Source organism: Chroicocephalus ridibundus, chromosome 1, assembly GCF_963924245.1.
Source record: "Chroicocephalus ridibundus chromosome 1, bChrRid1.1, whole genome shotgun sequence".
Taxonomy (NCBI): Eukaryota; Metazoa; Chordata; class Aves; order Charadriiformes; family Laridae; genus Chroicocephalus; species Chroicocephalus ridibundus.
The window spans coordinates 171,008,077-171,025,304 of record NC_086284.1 but is presented as its reverse complement, the minus strand read 5'-3'; the positions used below and the strand labels follow the sequence as shown (position 1 = coordinate 171,025,304).

At 46.5% G+C, this 17,228-nt stretch overlaps 1 protein-coding gene and 1 long non-coding RNA gene across 21 annotated transcripts in view; one reads left to right on the top strand and one right to left on the bottom strand.

The window, feature by feature from the left end:
• The window catches only part of LOC134510030 (uncharacterized), a 44,607-nt gene that overhangs the window by 10,941 nt on the left and 16,438 nt on the right, over positions 1–17,228 (bottom strand). For 3 of the 20 annotated variants that reach the window (XR_010069473.1, XR_010069462.1, XR_010069470.1), the window contains exons 1-5: positions 10,681–11,089; positions 2,462–2,685; positions 1,145–1,237; positions 725–794; positions 238–280 (exon numbers count right to left, since the gene is read on the bottom strand). This is a non-coding gene — a long non-coding RNA (uncharacterized LOC134510030). Of the gene's footprint in view, positions 1–237; positions 281–724; positions 795–1,144; positions 1,238–2,461; positions 2,835–3,404; positions 3,633–8,741; positions 8,810–8,901; positions 9,040–10,515; positions 10,654–10,680; positions 11,094–11,653; positions 12,227–17,228 lie in introns of those variants that run through there. The other 17 variants (XR_010069478.1, XR_010069480.1, XR_010069481.1 and 14 more) reach the window with 15 other exon arrangements.
• On the top strand, positions 11,102–13,692 carry SOCS2 (suppressor of cytokine signaling 2). Its single transcript, XM_063322799.1, has 2 exons — positions 11,102–11,254; positions 12,251–13,692. Exons 1-2 carry the CDS (start codon positions 11,110–11,112, stop codon positions 12,697–12,699), a joined length of 594 nt encoding a protein of 197 aa, XP_063178869.1. The 5' UTR covers positions 11,102–11,109; the 3' UTR covers positions 12,700–13,692.

Sequence of the window (17,228 nt, the reverse complement as noted above, 5' to 3'; positions counted from 1 at the left end):
AATGTCAACAAAAGAAAACAGTGGTATAAAAACCAAAGCTGTTTTTCTGTTATTCTCAGGACAGAGGGATTTATTTATTTAAAAATCTCTAACACTGGCAAATAAGCTGTTCACTTTAAATAGCTTGCCTGGTGTTGGGGGTTTTTTTGCTTTTCAGCTGTACTCATATGATAAAATAATTTTGCTAGAAATACACTACCCGTTCAGCATAGTTTTTTTAACAATTCATCTCCTTACCTGGCATATTCTCGCCCCCTTAGAACAGCCCAAGGAACTGATCCTGAGAATACCCAAGGAGATTAAAAGACAAGCTTCAATTGATTGTTGAAGATTAACTGTCAGAAGCATAACTGATCAGTCGTTTGGGGAATTTCATTGTTGTTGCTGCATCTTTTCCATCAACCAGTCCAAAGGGATTTCATTAACATCTCACTAGTACCTCTGACTAAGTAGGAATTTTGACTAGATTGTGAAAGCTTCTAGAAATAATCTATTTTGAAGTGTTAAGTATTTAAATGCAAATTGAGTGGAAACAGCTGTTATTTACATTCTCTGGGTACAGGATTCCACTCCCTGATGGACAGAAAAATAAATGCCACTGAAAGAACATGAAGAAATTGGAAAAATATGGATCTAGTAAAAATATATGCAATGGACCACATTGCCGAATGGTATAAATCGGTATAGCTTCACAGATTTACCACCGTAACAATATATAGCCCACCTGCCAGAAGGATTTGAAGAGCTTCACGTTGTTTCTTGAAGAAAGGCGGGGAGTTGAAGGAATGAACACGCTGAAAACAAAAGCGTATGAACAAATTCATGCTTCAGCCTTTTATGCAATGGTTCACAGAGCGTCAGGCGTTTTCAGAAATAGTCTCACAGAACAAAGCCCCCTTTCACAACAAGATTTTGCTATGGACCTCCATTAGTTGGAGATTAGGTTCTGGAAAAATTACAAAAGCTCCTGAAAAATGTAAGTAGCATATTCTAGATGAGTGTGCCTGAAAGTGGAGGACTGTGCTGGAGGGAAAAGAAAGCACAGTGTGAAAGCTCACTCCTTCAATGAACCCAGGCTTTATCTTTGTATTCGCCTGGCAGAGGCCCTTCTGCATGTCCCCTGTACACGTCCCCCTTCGCTTACCTGCAGCAGATCCCCGCTGCCACGTGTTCCCCTGGAAAGCTCACGCTCCCTCCCGCCCTGGCTGCTTCTCTCTGTAACATCACTGGCAACCACCTAGAGTAAAACGAACAGCGATAGACTGTCCTCAGAAAAGGTTAGGCGTGTTTAAAAATGTACACAAAACATAGCTGCTAATTTTATTTGGACCAAACCCATTCAGTCACATCAGCATTAGGAATGTGGGATGGGGAATTAAAGGTGGGATTGTTTTGCTGGGTTTTCCTTACAGAGGGGAAAAGGAGCTGATACAATCAACACAGCTAAAGTTCAAGCACCGCAGAAACACTTGATTCTTAGAGCCTGTAGAGTGATTCCCTCCAGGATTAGTTCTGTTTGACCTGGGATTGCTTTGTGTCTGCCAGCACACAAAACCTGTCCATAACACAGGCAAACACGGGACAGGAATTTCGTTTTTGTTCCATTTTAGATACAGACTCCCGCCTGCTGTTCTGTCTTATGCAAACGACACATCCAATGGCTAATTGCATCCTTTAGTTCCTTCCCAGAACAGAGACTGATCTACAGCAGCAGGTTTTGCAGCTTCCTTCTGTCTAGCATGATGCAGCCTGAAATGCCGGGGAGGAAATTCTGCTGTGCCTCAGGCATCTTTCTGGATCAAATTTATTCCCTGAGGGATAATTTATCAGAGAAGTGAGCTCTGATGAGAATGCTAAAAATAGTGTTAAAATTTTGAAATACAGGGCAATGGCACTGAAAGTCAGAAAAGATGTCTAGCCCAAACTCACACTTTATAAAAAGGCTTTGTGTATTTTGTAATAATTAGGGCTATTATTTCCCCTCCCCCATTCATTTACGAAGACAGAGAGATAATAACAAACTTCAGCAAATCTGAATTCGGTTACATAGAGCCATCTGTTAATTCTGGTATATGGCAGTAGAGGGCATCTAAGGACTTCAAGTCACATATGGTAAGGGATTAAAATCAGATGGCTGAAGGAGTTACTACTCTCATCCTCAACCATTCACCCCACCCCGTGACAGAATTTGCCACCTCACGACCAAACAGCTCGTGAAGCCGCTCCTGAATGACTGCAGTTCTGAGCCACACTGAAACTGGGATTGATCTTAACATGCCAGCCTGAAAGCTGGAGTTGTTTAGCAGGAGATGCGCGAGTTAATTTCTCGTCCCTGCTGCAGGCAGCACTCTGTCAGAGCCACAGGAAGGATGGTTCGGGTACAGTATAAGGGGAGATACTACTGCCTCAAGCAGTCTATTCAATTTTATCTAGTACTCTTTGAGCTTTAATTTGCACTTACCTGGCAAAACTGCTTACAGGAAGGGTGAGCAATCCTGGGAATGGGCAGGCAGTGCCAAGAAAAGGCAGGCTGTGGACCAATGCTCTTTCCTTAACCAGGAAGAGTAGCCCTGTGTCTGTTTCCTCTGTTGAGCCCCAAAAATGCCAGTCTGTCTGTCGGGCCTGTATTTCAGTTTACGTCCTCCCAACATGCCAATCAGTTCTAGGATGGTGCCTTGAGCCTTCCTGACAAGAAACAAGCACCAATCGTGATAAATAAAGAGAGAGAAGGTAGTTGGCAGCTAGCAGTGTTTTCTTGTCATCTGTTCAGGTTTGTATGACGTTCCATGTCCAGCCTCTCTTCATGCTGCAGCGGGGAAAGCAGCCATGCCTGTCTTGAGCCAAAAGAAGCCAACGCGTCAGAGTCAGGTTAAGTTCATTGCCTGACACTAACACTTAATGCGCTAATCTGAAAAATGTATTTGATCCGAGCAGCATATAGACATACCATGGGCAGCATATTTTCTATTAACTATAAGAAGTTTAAAATTACATAAACACATTAGTACATGTTGATTATCCTGTTATTCAAACTCCTAAACACAGCAACACGCCAGGCCTTATGCTCAAGTCTATTATAGCCTTAGTCTGAAATTTAAAAGTGGCTCATGCCCAGGAAAAGGTTCTACAACTCATTTAATGATTCACAGTACTCCTGAAATGATATTCATCTGTCTGCTTTCCATGGCAGCACTTTCAATCATAAACACTTAATTGTAGGAATTCATCCTCAAGGCCAAATAGCTCTGGGTGAATTAAACCATCTTTAATAATAGAACTAGAACAGTGATTTAAAATTAATCTTTTTCTGATGAGAGACCATTTATTCAGAGACATATAACACAGTTTCATCTTCATTTAACTTTGCACTCAAAACTCTCCTTTGGAGATAGCCGCTGCATCACCTGTTTTAATTTTCCATGTTAGTTTCAGAACTGACTCTTCAGCAACAAAGGAACTTTAATTACTTATGGACTGGCAGGGCACAGGATTGCTGCCTGCATGCCGTCTCAGCAAAACGTTTTTCACAGACATTACTCGCTCTCTTTGACTTTGAGAAGTAGGACTCGCAACTGGCAAGAAAACATCTCAAGCCTCCTCAGGCATAAAAGGCTTGTTTTTTCTGGCAGCACCTAGGACGAGAATGCAAGATTTCAGAGTGCTTTCAGCTGTGCTATCTCTAGGATTTTTCTAAAACAAAGACCAGAGTGTACATTTCTCCAAAAATCCAGAACTTCAAAGAGGGTGGTTTTGGACATGTGTACATATAGGTGTATGTGTATATATGCACCTATACACTCTTTCTCAGGCACATAGACACTTTCTCAGCCAAAAAAACAAGGTAAATAAATATTACAGTCACGGCATCTTATACTATAATCTGAATATTAAAATCCATAGCAAATATTCTCCTAGAAGTTTTTTTAAATGACTGCTATCAAAATGGTTCTTGCACGTAGTCTTTTTTTCTATCGTGCTCATAAAAAGGAAGCATGATATGGAAGAAAATGCTGTCAAAGCATGTATGTTTACAAATGATCCTGGGGTAACTTTCAGCAATATTTAGCTAGTTGTAGTCAGAGTGAAACTGCATAGTTCACAGAATAACAGTGACAGAACAGAACTCTGCTCACTGTTTATAAAGAAGCCTAACATAGTATAAGGTGAAAACTGCTGTGTAAATTATCTTTTTTATACTTCATAATCTGTGTTGCCACATTCCACTTTTCCTTAACAAGTCCAGCCAAATTATTTTTTTTTTCTTTAAATTGTAAATAATCAGGGAAATTATAAAAGCACTGTATTTAATGTTTTTAATTAAAGATGCTAAGTGTGGCTAGATAACCTCTTATTCAATGCGTTTGAGGCCTTCAGATGTTACCGTAAGTTTTAAATAGTATAAAGCACATGACGAGATGAGAGCGGGACTTAAATGCCACCTTTCTATGGTCAGAGTTGCATGCTTGCCAGTGATTATCCATCTACCTTATCCATTGAACTAAACCAAATGGTCCTTCTTTTTCTCGACCGTCCCTGAAAGAAAATAATCTGGATGTTATTTCAAAGTACTGCTCTCAGAGTGCTATCGCTTGATGGTTTGCTTTTAAATTACAAGTGCTGGTTTTCTTTTAGAACACCACTGATTCATAGAAATTATTCACTGAATTTTTGATTATTTTCTTTTACCAAATGTATTTTCTCAGGAAAGACAAAGCATTCACATCTGAATAGATAAAAATGGCAGGAAATAAGGTGGCAGCTGGTTAAGAGTAAAATTGTTTGGTATACATCATAATTTATTTAATCAAAACATTCTGTTCTTTGGGGAGCTGGAAAGAGCCAAGTGATCCCATTTACGAAAATACTTGTCTTCTCTCTGCTGTATTATGTTTTAGGAACTCTGTGAAATAAGCAAACCTTCCTCCTGACTGCTGAGTGAAAAATTCTCTAAGGGCTCGCACTGTGGACCTTGTTTGTGGTGCAGAGCTACAATTAACTTGTTCTAATTTGCTTGAGATAAAAACTCAATATTCATATTTCTTTGCTCAACAACCAGACATGCTGCCTGGCCACTGTAATCACAGGAGAGGGAGGAACCGTGGCAGTAATACATTGTTATTTAGATCAGTTCAGGTAAACAGTTGTCAAAATATGGTCAATAAATAGACATATGTGATAAGCAATAGCTGGTCTTTTAACTAAAGCAGATTTTATCTGACCAAATGGTATGGATAATGGATACTCTGTGCTGCATCTTGCATTTCCTTGCTCTCTGCATCAGTGAGGATGCAGAGAGCAAGGAAAGGCCCCTTGTTTTCCTTCAGGTAGCTAGATAAATCTAGATAAATAAATCAGTAAACCTTTTCAGCAAATCAAAGCAAATTTAGCAAAAGCAGCTGAGGCAAAAATGCATTACCCCCTCCTCCACTCACGGCATATTATATAAATAAATCAGCGTGCTAGCTCTCCAGTAAATTTGGCATACTTTTCAGGAACAAAGTGAAAAGCATTTCTAGCAACAGGCACTTCAGGCAATTGTAAAAATGTTGCTGCCTCCTTCCTTGGTCGTGAAAGGGATTTTTGCCTAAAAGAAAAATAAAAAATAAATCCACTTGTCCCTCCCCTTCTCTTTTTGAGCACACACGTTTGAAAACAAGTCAGAAACATAATAAATTCTGCTTGTCATTTTCAAGAACTCTTAATGTTCATGTTTTCACTACTAGTATAAATCTCGATTAAAAATATCTAATATATAGATGATATACTGCCCAAACCAAAACATTCAGGCACAGTAGAAAGTATCTGGAAAAGAAATCAGAGATTCCTTAAGTTTGTGCCTTTCATCTCCAGTTGGATGATACGCCTCTAAAACTGGCTCAGAAAAATTCATAACTGTATACATACAGGCATTATTTGTCCTAGAATTGCTACCCCGAAACATACAGACTAAAAATAAATAAAGAACTTGTCTTGAACTGTACTTAGAAATTTTACATCCTGATTTGTATATACTAATTTTCTCTTCATATCAGTGACTCTGTTTAGAAGAATTACTGTTTGTTATATGGCAAATGAAAAAACCTTGTTTTCTTTACATGATGGAGAGCTAAGTTTTCACAGTCTGACATCTCCGTGATGCTTATTTTCTCTTTCTCCATTTCACATCTTTCTCCTACTCCATTCTAATTTTTTATACAGTAAAACACTTAAGGCAGACCAAGTATGTATTAAACATCCTAATGCCAAAGAAGCTAAAAAGTAGCTTAAAGTAGTTTAATTCACCACATGTGGCCCATAATCCCAAAAGTAATTTAATTTAATCACCTTTTCTTACACTTAAAAATTATTTTTTTTCTCCCCTGTGACTGTGCGAGAGACTCACACAGACAGAGGAGAAAACCAACTAACTAACATTGTTGAAAGAAATAGTGAAATACTTATTCCACCGAGCCTATAGTACTTAGGGAAGTCTCATACCACAGAATAAAGGTAACTGTGAACCAAAGTACTCTTATGAGGTGCCAAAAGTGTCATTTAAAAACTGCAAATCGATTCGCAGTTTTTAAGTTTGAATTTCATTACTCTTGTAAATTTATCAGATCTTTAGTACTATTTTTAAAAGACATTAACTTCTCATGAAAATAAATTGACAGAACTCTGTTTAGGAAAGATCCTGCTGATATACTGCCTATTTAATTTTTATTCTGCCTTTTTCATAACAATACCTGAAGTTTTAAGTAACAAATATTTATTACATTCTTCTGTTCTTGTTTCTCATTCACCACATAAATCATGGTCTTCCTCTCTCTGCCTTTATAGCAGCCAGCTGTGGTTTTAGAAACAAATTATTATGACTTCAAGTGACGAATAAACAGCAGAAGCAAAGGAAGTCTTGAGATACTATCCACATAAAAATGCCATTAATAAATAACACAGGGGAAGAGGAACTACAGCAAAGCTGTAAAAGAGCAGCTCTGTATCTAGACAAGATGCATTCCATTTCTCCAAGATGAATTAGTGAACTTTGAAGGGACAGCCCTAATCTGAACACTATTTATCAAAATAACATATTTTTGAGCAAAAGCTCTGTCTGTGTACACATATAGGGAATTATTTTAGTAATAAAAGTAGCTCTGTATTCCTTTTTTTTTTGCTCTTCTGAGCATAGTGAAGCCAGTGCAATTCTGAAAAAGTAAATCAGATTTTATGCAATCTCTCATGTCATAGGTAGCAGAACTGTCAACTACATTTCAAAGGACACAGACTTATTCTCTCCCATCTTCACATCTATCCCATTAAAAGTTTGTGGGGATTCCACAAAAGTCACTGGAGGCTGAATCTGAGGCTATCCAAACTGCACGGATGAAAACAGGAACAAGAAAGACCTTCAAGACCTAAATTGTTTTAAACCATTTCTGAGAATGCTTAAGTAAGAAAGCCCACGTTTGTTTCTCAAACCTCATTTTAAATCTGCCATACTGTCAGTGATTAAAACCACCTTTTTTCATAAACCAAATAAATTAAATTCAAAAGCACCCAGGCATTACAAACAGATGAAACCATACTGACCAATTCACTTTGAACAAAGTAGATTATTTTTTTCCCCTCAGGTGAATCTGCTTAATTACTAAATACAGCACTTATTTTTTAGAACTATTAACTCTAAATGTTCTTTACTTTATGTTTGAAAATTCTAGATAATATCTATTACAAAAGCCTTCAGGAACTGTCCTCCACGGTCCTTTTTTTTTTTTTTTTTTTTTTTTTTTTGGGAGGGGGAAAGAAACGTTGATTTCCAGGAGTTACTGGGGACTACGACCCCAGACAGGGATGTACCTCTGGGAGCTCTCCCTGCGGTGCAGGGGAGCCGGCGTGCCGGTGCTGCCCCGCTCCTCAGCCAGACCGTCCAGCCTAATACATATTCATTTATCTCTATGATAACAAAGGCTCCCCTCCACCCCCCCGGATTTTTACAGAGATTCTTTTGTATCATTTTATATTCTTTTTTGTTTCCCGAGGACTTTAAAAAGCTACTCCTTAATCCTTCTCTCGTCAAACCCGAAAAATACTCCCTCCCAAACGCCCCCGTGCAATTTGCAGGGAGCCTTGACCTGCTGCCAGGGGCAGGGGTGAGACTAATGCGGCTACTCTTGCTTTGTTTCCCCTCTTTTTTTTTTCCCTTTTTTTTTTTTTTTTTTTCTCCCCCTCTTCCTAAAGTCGGCTCCTCGAGGCCGCCCGGGCAGCGGCGGAAGGCGGCTGGTTTACCGAGCAGCACCCGCGGTGCAATCAATCATCTCTGCGCCGAAACACAGCTTCGGGTTTATTAAAAAAAAAAAAAAAAAAGAAATAAAAATAATTAAAAAAAAAAATCGCGGAGGGGAAGTGGGGGGGGGAAGGAGCGGCGCGCGCATCGGCGGGTAATGGCTGTTTGTAGCAACGAGGTATTTAGCGCCGGAGGGTGAAGGGGGGTGGAGACCAGGGTGGGGTGTCCCAGGAGCTTCGGCCGCCGCAAGTCCCTGGCACGCAGCTCCTGGCACCGGCCCTTGACGGGCTCCTCGGCCCTGAGGGCGGGCCCCACCACCACCACCGTGCTCAGGTGCCCGCCGCTACCGGGGCAGGCCGTCCAGCCCCTCGACCTCAGTCCGCGGCTACACAGCGTCGGCCGGCAACCTCTCGCCCTCACCCCGCCATAGACCGAGGCGCAGAGGGGGGGAATGGCGTTCCCGCGCTCGCCCGGTTACCTCAGGAGGTGCCGCGCGGCCCGCGCGCGGGCGGCCGTTGGAGCCCGCCGGCGGGGCCGTGCCTCGCGGGGTGGCGCGCGCCACCCCGCGAGGCACGGCCCCGCCGGCGGGCTCCAACGGCCGCCCGCGCGCCGGTACCTCAGCGGTCCCGGCCACTGACCTGTTCGCTGCCGCGGCTCCGCGGGCGGAGGTGAAGGGGGGGGGGGGCGCGGCGGCGGCAGGGAAGGAGGGGGTGGGGGGAAGCTCCGGGGTTGGGGGGAGGGTTAGGCGAGCGCTGCCCCGGCGTGACAGGGGCGGTGGCTCGGTGCGTCGGCCGGCGGGCTGGCCGCGATCGCGGTGGAGGCGCCGGAGCGGGTCCTGTCACATGATGCGGTTCCTGGAAAGTTCCTGGAAAGCAGCCTTTGTATGTAGCCATCCCGGGAAAGGCGGAGGGGAAGGGGGGGGCGGGGGGGGGGGGGGGAAGCGGCGGGGGGAGGATGCCCTCGCCTCGCAATCAAAGGCGAACAGACCGCCCGCGCCGGGGAGAGGAGGAGTGGGGGAGAGGAGGGTGTTGTTTCCCCAGGAGCACCATCCTCCTCGGGCAGCGGCAGCCTGTCTGTCTACCCGAGCGCAGCCCCAACGCTTCTTCCCCGCCCGCCCCGCTTCGCCCCCCCAACCCCTTAACGCCGCCGGGAGCGAGAACAACCTGACTCCCCCCACACCTCCAGGCGGCGTCAGCGGCGGCCCCAAACGCCGTACCGCCGAGCCCGGGTGAGTCCCGTCGTCGCCGTCCCCCTGCGCCCGGTGCCCCGCCGCTCCTCGAGAGTGGGGAGCCCGCCGCCCTGCCTCCGGGACGGAGCTGCCGGCAGGCGGGATGGTGGTTCCCCCGACGCCGGAGGCAAGCTGCTCCGGCGCTCGTCGTCCCTTCTGGGGGACGCCCCGCCTCAGCTAGCTGCCACCGCCTCGCAAACCCTCTGTCCCCGCCAAGCTCCTTTCACAACGGGTCGCGCCCGGGCATCCCCGGCAAGGCTGCTTCCACCTGCGCCGGGGCTCTTGCGACCGGCGGCCCCGCGCCCGCCGCCGCTCCGGTGACAGACGCACCTGCGCCCGGTCCCCGAGACGGCGGCGGCAGGTCCAGCGCGGGGGAGATGGGGACTGGGATGGGCTTTGTCGGGGGGTTGCCGTGTGTGTGCTCGCATATGTTGCGATAGAAACCCGGCAGAGCAACCTATCGGCTGCCAATAAAGTTTAATTTGGAAAAGTTTTCTGAGCGCCGCCGCGGAACTTGTGACGGGAGGAGCCACCTCGGCATAACCCCTCACCTGCGGCTGCTGCTTAGCTGGGGGTAGAAACTCTGCCCGCTTCGCAAGCACCGGCGGGGGTCCCGGTCTTCCCCGTGAGCCCCTTCCCCGGCCCCGGCCAAGCCTGCTCGGCTCCCCCTCGCTGGCGCTGCCCGGCTTCGCGTGACGGTGTGACGGTGGGAGAACGAGAGGCTGTTTTTGTCCCTCCCGTCCCTATCCAGCCGAGCGGAAAGGTAATTTTTTTTTATAGTATCAGCATTTAATGGAACGGGAAAAGCACGTTTCCTGCCCTGCGCTAAATATATCGCGGCCTCCGCTGCGCTACCCCTTCCCTTGCCCAACCGGCCACCGAGCCCCGGTAGCCGGCGTTGTCCGCGCACCCGCCCTGCAGCCCCCGGGCCCGCCGCTGCCCGGGAGAGGCTCGCTCCCACCCCGGGAGCGCGGCCGACGCCGGGGTCCCGTTCCTAGAGGTACGACTTAGCGTATGACCTTACTGAAAGGCGTCCCGGTGCCGTGCCGTTCCTGCGCTCCGGCGCTGGGACCTGCCCTGCTCCTCGGTTACCCCTCCCCACTCGCACCTTTACTTGCTCGGTTCTGCCCCGCGACCTCGTCCCTCCCCAGACGCCCCTTCCCCAGCGCTGCCGGCCGGGCTCGCCTACCGCGTCCGAGGGAGCGGCGCATCAGCGGGTTTGCCCTTGCGTTAAAGCGAGCCCACCTTCGCGGGCCGCTGCCTCCGCCTCGTCCCCGGCGGAGGGGAGCCGGGGGCAGGCTGGGCGGCGGGGGGTGGGGAGGAGATGTCCCTCCCCCGCTCCGCCGGGAGGTGATCTCTTGCCTCGGGTCCCTCCTCTGGATGCTGGGAAGTTCCGAAGCGGGAGCGCCAGAAACGCACGGGCTGCGTCGGGAGCTCCTCTCGCGGGGCTCGCTGCTAACCACGCTCTCTCTCCGCTCGCAGGCGGCGCCCGGGCCGGGGACCGGGGCCATGCACCCGGCGCGGCGCTGAGGTCCGCGGCGGCCAAGCGGAGCCCTCTCCCCACGGGCAGCCCCCGACCTGCGTGCGAGCGGGGCCGCGCCCGCCGCCGCCGCCCCCCATGACCCTGCGCTCCACCGGGTCCCTGGAGAGCGCCGAGGGCTCCCGGGCGCGCTGGGGGCAGCCCGCGGCGGCGGCGCCCGTTGCCGAGGAGTCCCGTGAGGCGGCGCAGCTGGCCACGGCTATGGAGGAGCTGCGGCGGGCAGGTAAGCCCGGGCGGCCGGTGGGGAAGGGGGGAGCGCCCAGAGCGGCGGCGCTCGCCGAAGTGTCCGGCTTGCCGCCGCGCCGCGGTCCCGGGGGAGGCGGAGCGGGGCGGCGGGCAGCCCCGCCGGGCCGGGAGGGGGGAGTAGGCGGCGGGGTGACGCTGGCCGTCGCCGCCGGGCGCTGCGGGGTCGCGGCCCCGCGGCGGCGAGGGGCAGGGGCGGCTCCGACCTTCCGCGGGCTGTGGCGGCCGAAGCGAAAGCAGCGCCCGCAGCGGCAGCGCCGCGCCCCGGCGGCAGCCCTGGATCGCCGGCCGGGCAAGGACCGGGCGCTGCTGCCGGCTGGAGCGGCCGCGGCACGGGGAGCGGGCGGCGCCGCCGCCGCATCCCCTCGGCCCTGCGTACCTGCGCTTCTCTCGCCGGCGTGGCGGCGGCTCGCCCGGCCCCGCAGGACGCGGGGCTTGTCCGCGGGCGGAGGGAAGGGCTTTTTTCTTCATCGTCTTCCCTCTAGGACCGCATCCACACCGCCGAAGTTGTTTTCTTACCCTTCTCTGCTTACGATTGTTAAACGAAGCTCATTTCAACAACAGCCTACCTAGAGTTACCAAAAGCGGGGTTTTTGCGGGCTGCCGGCGTGTGCCATGCGGGCGCAGCGCTCGCCCCGGCGTGTGCGCAGCGCGGAGCCGCGGGGCGCGTCCCCGTTACCTCACGGGCGGTCCGTGGGGTCGGCGGCTTCGGCATTAGCCTCGCAGGAAGCTGCAGGAAAGTTTGTGCGTGTGTATGGGCAGATATGAAAATAAACAGTGACCTGAAAGGCTCCGTCAAAACGAGACGCATTGTAAAGCAAATTAATTTAAATAGCAAATAAAAACTTACTATGCCTGCAGGACTGTAGCTTTCAAACAATAAAGGAAACGGGTTATTACAAGCGTATCAGCCAAAGAACAGCTTTTTAAGCAAACAGGAATAAACAAAACCCTTCTTTGTCTCCTCTTTTAACAGGGTGGTACTGGGGCAACATGACTGTTGCTGAAGCCAAGGAGAGATTACAGGATGCCCCCGAAGGGACCTTCTTGGTTAGGGATAGTTCACATTCAGAGTATCTACTGACTATTTCGGTAAAAACATCAGCAGGACCGACCAATTTACGTATAGAATACCAAGATGGCAAGTTTAGACTGGACTCTATCACTTGTGTCAGGTCTAGACTTAAACAGTTCAACAGTGTTGTGCATTTGATTGAGTACTATGTTCTTATGTGCAAGGACAGAACCGAAACGCCTTCAAACGGAACTGTTCATCTTTACTTGAACAAACCTCTCTATATGTCTGCTCCATCTCTGCAACACCGCTGCAGAATAACTATAAACAAATGTACAAATCAGATCTGGGAGCTGCCTTTACCAACAAGACTAAAAGAGTACTTGAAAGAGTACCAATACCAGGTATAAATATCTCTTCTAAATGCCTCTAATGTAGAGTAACTTTTAAATGCAATTCTTAAAATCAGCCAAAGAACTGAGTAACCAGTTGTACAACTCGGCATGGAATTCCCTATCAAAACAGTGGCAGTTCTGGGGGAAAGGTTTTTATTTCAGATGCCACAAAGGGTGACTTTATGTGGAATGATCCCAGATTGCATCCTCGGGAGTTCGACAAGGTGGCACGCTATTCTTGCGAGGAGAGAGAAGCCAGGAATCTGTCCAGATTGTGTTGCTTTGTCAATGGCATAAAATACTGCACTATCAAATGCTAACTGAAGCAGTGAGACTGGAAGAGACTACAGAAGTGGTCAGATGTATGAGAGTCCATAAGTATCTCAGTTGTCTGATTCCAAGATTAATTTGGTGCTGGTGTTCGTATAATCCTGAAAGTTTAACTGGATCACACTGTGATAATCTGCCAAAGTTATGCAACTAATCAAATCCAGTCAAAAAAGTGATCATCTATTCAGTTTTTATTGAACTATAATTCTTGTGCTTTTCTGCAAGCAAAGGAGTACTGTAAGTAATCAGTTTAAAACATTGTTTTTCAAAGTTCTCTAAAAGCTGACCTTAAGGAGAAATGCCGCATCTTTCATAGGAACCCAGTATGTTGCTGATTATACCAGATTGGTATCCCAGAATGTTTGTTAACATGTTAACATCTTCCCAGTGGTGATATATCCATGTTATTACTATTAAGCCTCTTTTGGTTGAGGCTTTAGGACTGTATGCTGCAGACTTGCAGTTGCTGAGTTCCAATCCAAAACATGGATATCAGCAGTTACAGCTGTCTTCTACAGTGTAGAATGTTTTCTTCAGCTTGTTTCCCAAAATGTGGGGAAATACGGATTTGGGGTTGATTTTGGAGGGGATTGGTTTTGGTTTTTCTCTTTTTTTCTTTTTTCTTCTTTTTTTTTTTCCCTTTTCTTCTAATTCACCATTGTAGCTATCAGACTATTACTCAATAAAGTAAATCAAATTGCACAACAGTCTCCCGATCTTTGTATGTGTGGATTTGCTGCTATTCAGGAAACAGTGATTTTATGAACCTATATAATTTCCCAGCTAATACTCAAATAAATGCATATGTATTGGTGAGGATGAATACCCCTGCTTTGCCTTTGTGGTGCTGCTCCAAGGTATAGCCGGATTATGTTCAGATTAGCGGCTTAGAGGGTGCCTGCTGAATTCCTGTAGTTAGGTATTAGCGTAGGACATCCCTTTTTGTGTCACAGCAGTCTCCCAAATGGGAAGAAGGGACTAAGACCCTCAGTACCCGCTCCTCAGTCTAAATGTAAAGTATTTAATAGAACAATTATCCAGGATGAGAGTAATAGGAGAGCAGTAAAGAGAGAAACAAGGACATAGATTCATCCTCAGCCAACAATTTCATAGTTTTAACTCTTTCCCTAGCCTATGTTTTAATTAAAGCAAATAGACCTGTGTTTGAACAAGGAGGGTTGTCAAGACTTGCTGTAATCTAGCCCTGCCCAGGCTGAAATAGAAACAACATATAATAATCTTGTTTTCCTTGTGATTTAACTGCTCTGTAGTAGAGTCAAGATGCTCTGTCCCTTCTCATAAACTCTGGGGCACTGACCAGCTTATTTTGTTGCATCTAAACTCCCAGTGTCATGCACACAGTTTTGTCATTAACACGCTGGCAGAAATGAGTAGCGGGTCCATTGAGACCAGGAAGACGCCAAGAACCCAAGGCAGAGGGGATGGTCCCTCAGTATGGCAAATGTTTGATACGTTGTTGTTCTCCCTGTGGAAAAGCCACCTGCCTTTTCTCCCTTCTCCTCCACGACTTCAATTCTCTCTCCCCGTTTGTAATGGAAGCTTTAGTATAGAAATGGGGTGAGTTTTCTCCCGAAAAAAAACAAAACAAAAGCTTTTGTTATGTCAATTTTTTTCCCCATGCCCTGCCAAAATGTAGATTGTTGGAAGTTTTTCACGTAACACAGCCCAGAAGAGCTCTTGTATTCCAGGTGTGTGTCATAATCACATGGTTATTCTCTGCTTGTCATCTGTCTTGCTAGGGACTGCCACCCTGAAGCTGAGGAGCTTTTCCTGCGAGCAGTGCCCATGAGAGAGATGTATTCCTGGGAACCCTTTTCATGCAGATGAATCTGTTTTCTTACAGTTCTTGTCTAGCTCTACCTTGAGCCGAGATAGCTGTTATATGGAACAACTCCTGTTACAGTAAGGAAACACGCTAACCGCTGCTACGTCAGCCTTCTACTACTGGGCATTTTTAGCCAAGGCAATACCTAGCTGTGATATGCTTGGGGTCTCAGTGGCGAACACTTATACTTGGGTCCTTTGAAATAATTTCCCTCCAGGCTAGCCCCTGGCCTGGGGATTTAAAATCCCGGACACCAATGCTGGAACAAGCAGACTGAGAAGACAAAAGCTTTGGGGTGCACTGAGACAGTCGTGTTGTACATATAAGAAATGATGTATGGCTCGTTGCTGGCAGCCTGCTGTAAGCAGACACAGGCCCCGGGTGTACCCCACAGCAGAGCCGAGCTCTGAGGAATGACACGGGGCAGATGCAGGGCAGGTCGCTGGGCTTTTTGTTAGCGGTTCTCCAAAGCACAAAGGCAACGGCAGGCTGAAGGCAGGGAGCGCTAGTAAACTGAAAGGTGGCGATTCTTGTAAATAATCAAGAGTAGTTACTGTGATGTGGAATCAAGTCACCGAACGTTGAGCATACCGACTTACACCTCCTATCACTTGTACTGGTTACTGCGAGGAATAAGTAGGGTCTGGATCTATGGTGTGCGCGTAGCAGGGAACAATTTTTTGAACAGACTGGAGGGGGAACTAGTCCTCTTTGTATGAAAGCGTAGTTCTTGTCCTCATTAGGATGCCAGCCCTGGGGCTGATGCACTGCACAAGTAAAACTAAACCACACTATGGCTTGCTGCAAGCTCGGCTTCATTCTAACACAGCACAGAGGAATAACTTCTTCTGGTACAAAAAATCCAAGGATAGCACTTTATTAGGTTACGGTGATGCAAAAATCTTTCATGTAGACCCCATGAATTTTCAGGCACGATCATGTTTTCCAAACATTTTTTTCAAACTTCCAGTGCTTTTTTCTTTTTACTTTATGGAAGTTGCTGTGGCTTGTTCACAGCACTATCTTTTAAATTGCTGGCTCTTCAGATTCCAAAAATGACTTCTAACTGATATATGTCATCTTGAGTTGCTAGTAGAGTGTGCAGTGAAGCCAGTTTCACAGGCTCGATGCCCATGAGTCAACTGAAAATCGTGATAAGGATTTTAATCCTAAGACTTTTTGTTTCATCCCATGTTTTGGTTTGGTTTTTCATTTTTGAGGCTTGAGGTTTGAGATTTTCCCGTTTATAATGTTAGTTGCTGAAAACCTCTTCATTTTAATTAAAGGAAGCCGAGAATCCCACAATCCTAAAAGTGATGCTTGAATAAAATAATAAAAAATATAATTGCAAGATGAATGATGGAAATGGAATTGGTTACTGTATTTGGTTTAGCACTAAACCTAGCAGAAGTGTGAACTGTGGCTCCAATTTAGCTGTATGGGTATTTCCCTGCTGTTAGTGCTATCAGCAGAGACAGAAAATGGTTCAAGTACAAGCCGGGTGGGTAGAGTGGGAATGTAACCAAGCAGCTGCGCCCATTGCATTGTAATTAATTTTATTTTAATCTGATCTCTTCAGTATTGTCCTAATTAGGTTTTATGTAACCACATTCTAGATAAACAATATACAATTATTAGCAAGAAGGAAAAATTGTTCACTAGAATATGGGGGGAGAGGAGTTTTTACACCTTAAAACAATCCAGAATTTACTGCCTACTAAAGACTGTGGAGCTTTAGAATCTGAGACTCTTACTAAGTCTCATTACCTTAAGAAAACAGAATCTACATATGATAGGAAGGACAGGGTTCTACAGTTGGATGAATTCCTGTATTTTAGCCACCTCTCATGCCTTAGCAAAGTGTTTCTGTGTGTGAATTACCTTGTTAAAGATCATAGAAAAGCTTTATTTACTTATATGTGCTATTCAAGAGCTTTTCCCGGTATCTCTGATAAAATTCCTATGGATTTTTCCTTTGTCTATAAGCTTAGGATCTAGCAGAAAGTAAGTTGAGAGGTGTCAGGGCTTTGTTCTTTTAAAGCCAAAACGGATGATGGAAATGGGAAAAGATGCCTTTAGACGTGGGTATCGTGTCTAACAGTTATTTAAGATAAAGTAAAGTAAAACTTCTGCTAACTTTGCTGTCACTAAAATAAATCTAAGTATCATATTGACTGCTAGAGGAAGTAATGGCTTGAGGGATTCTAACGGTTGTATTACTGATTCTCAATAATTACAAGAAGCTTTTCTGTTGAAAGGAGAAATTTTATTTAAAAAAACCTATAGAAATAAGGGAAACGTTTAGTACATAAGCCATAAAATTTCCAAATAGAATAACCAGAAATTACTTGAAAGGTCTGAGCTAGTT